Raw genomic sequence first — 2,500 nt, 5'->3', positions numbered from 1 at the left:
GATCAGGGGGGTTATTGAAAGCTAATTAGAAATTAATAAAGTTTACTACATTCATTTATGCAAAGTTTGCATGTGTAACAATTTGGTTGTGTTCTGTTTCCCATCTCCTTACAGACTAATCCCAGCATATCTTCAGTGTGGGCCAGGCATTGACACATCAAGAGGCTGCATGAAATGTGTATTGTTTGGAGGGAGCCCTTACAAAATCATGTTCAGTTCATTTAGTCTTTGCTAGGAAGTATTTTCCCTGGTATATTTTTTGTATTTGGCTCTGTTTCTATAAATGAGGGGGGAAATTTTCTTGCACTTCCTTGGCTTTCTTCATCCTGTAAGATGGCTTTTACAACATTATGTATATTTGCATATGTAATCTGATATGCCACCTTAATTGATGGAGCTGGTGGCATAATTCATAGGAACAAATTTTCCTGCATCAGTTAGAAGGGTCCAGGTTTAGTGTTCATATCATGATAGCTTGATAGTTTGTGCCAGAGGGTTGATTCAAGGATGTCGTACTTCTCTGCAGCCCATCTAATTGACAGTCCAAAGCTAAAAAAGTAAAGAGAAATCAAACTGAGTCTACAGTAAAACAGCAAAAGATCTCTTCTGTGTACCCTGCACTGACTTCTTATTTTTTTCCCTGATATTGTACCATGTTGTTATGAAGTTATTCTACAAGAAGAATTGCTGTTTATTTGATATAATCATTGTTTTAAATTGCACAAAATGTTGTCCAGTATTTAAGTAGTGCATGAAACCAATATGGATGTGCCTGGTACCTCACCTGGACGTTTGTCATCTCCTATTTGGATGTGCATCTACATTAGTTTTGAGCACAGAGTCCTAAATGGGTATGTTGTGGCCCCAATTCAAATGGATGTCATATTACTACTTCTCAAGGTATTTTGACCCATTGATACATATTGATAGAGTGAGGGCCAGATTTCGGTTACATGCTGCATACCCCCATGTAAGAACACTAAAAAAGGCTTAATTAGTCATAGATGACATTTTAAATTCAATTAGTATGCACCCCACCTCTCCAGAGTCATAATTTAGAAATTGGCTTTATCTGACCCTTGGCTGTTCATTTGAAAGAAAATGAGAATTGAATGTGCAAAGTAACTGGTATAAAGTCTAATTTTGCAAAGTCACTACCCTCAGCTTTGGGCTAAGGGATGTATGAAAAGTTTCACCTTTTCTTACATTTTCTATGCCGTATTTAAAGTAATTTTCAGGGGATGTTAGTAGATGGTTTTATTTTATTTTGAGCATAAAAGATTTTTTCTCAAGTGCATCCTAATTAGGAGGGGTCCTAAGTGGCGAGTTTACCCTAGATGGTCTTCTAAAAGAGAAGTAGTGAAAAAGAGAGAAAGGATCTGATTGGTAATATTTCTTTTCAGGCACATTCTTCCAGAGTCACTAATAGCATCAGTTCCTAAAGAAAATTTGGATGATCGAGAAAGTTGGTTTATTAAGACCTTAAGTGACCACAGGCCAGTCATACTCTACCTTCATGGCAACACTGCTTCTCGAGCAGTTGCACACAGAGTAGAACTCTACAATGTGCTCAGAAAAATGGATTACCATGTAGTGGCCTTTGATTACAGAGGTAAAAGATGTAAATTATATGTTGTACCAATAGTGATTATAAAAGAGACTTGTTTATGTAATCTTATTTATAAATTCAATTAGATAGTCTCGTGCCTTCTCTCATCTGGAATTGCAGTAAAATACGTGTCTTTAAGATTTCCAGTAAATGGTCGTTTTGGGCAAGTTACATTAGATAGGCTGTATACTTGTAATATGGTAACTGTTTTACATTATATATATTAATTTTATATAGAAGTTTGATTACTGTTATCATAGCATATTCTGCCTATGAATATGATCAGAGATATAAGAGAACTAACTATTATTTAGGGCTTTTGCATTATCCTGACATGCATCCATGGAGGAAAGTGCATGGGCTTCTTCACATTTTGCAGATTTTTTGTCTTTATCACTTGTCTTGGTGACTTTCCTATTTCTTCCAAAAGTTTCAATTTACTTACCATGTACCATGCTTATCTCATATATTTGTTGAATGGATCTGGTGATTTGATATTGACTTTACTAGCATATTTAATTCTTACAATGGTGTATATTTTTCAGATATATATTCATGTGGCTTTATATTTTCAGATATATATTCATGTGGCTTTATATTTTTAGATGATATTGCTGTAATGTGGTTTATATCTTGTCTTCAAGGATAATGCTATGTATATGTTCTTTTAACCTACAGGATATGCAGATTCCACATATGTTCAACCAAATGAAACAAGGGTTGTACATGATGCCAAAGTAGTCTATAGATATGTTCGGGAGAGAGTTGGCTCATCACCATTTTTTGTCTGGGGTCACTCGCTTGGAACAGGGTAAGTGGGATTAGAGAACTTGAAAAAAATTAACCTCTAGAGCCAGAATATAGAAAGGGAAAATACAAATATGAATATAA

At 35.1% G+C, this 2,500-nt stretch overlaps 1 protein-coding gene across 1 annotated transcript in view; it reads left to right on the top strand.

Annotated features, from left to right (window-relative positions):
* Nucleotides 1-2,500, top strand: part of LOC119572986 (lysophosphatidylserine lipase ABHD12-like) — a 40,163-nt gene that overhangs the window by 24,526 nt on the left and 13,137 nt on the right. The window contains exons 4-5 of the mRNA XM_037919970.1: nt 1,404-1,612; nt 2,288-2,420. Of these exons, the coding sequence (XP_037775898.1) occupies nt 1,404-1,612; nt 2,288-2,420 (342 nt within the window). The remainder of the gene's footprint in view (nt 1-1,403; nt 1,613-2,287; nt 2,421-2,500) is intronic.

Source organism: Penaeus monodon, chromosome 5, assembly GCF_015228065.2.
Source record: "Penaeus monodon isolate SGIC_2016 chromosome 5, NSTDA_Pmon_1, whole genome shotgun sequence".
Lineage (NCBI taxonomy): Eukaryota > Metazoa > Arthropoda > Malacostraca > Decapoda > Penaeidae > Penaeus > Penaeus monodon.
The sequence above is the reverse complement of the archived record's forward strand: the minus strand, read 5'-3'. Positions and strand labels throughout refer to the sequence as shown.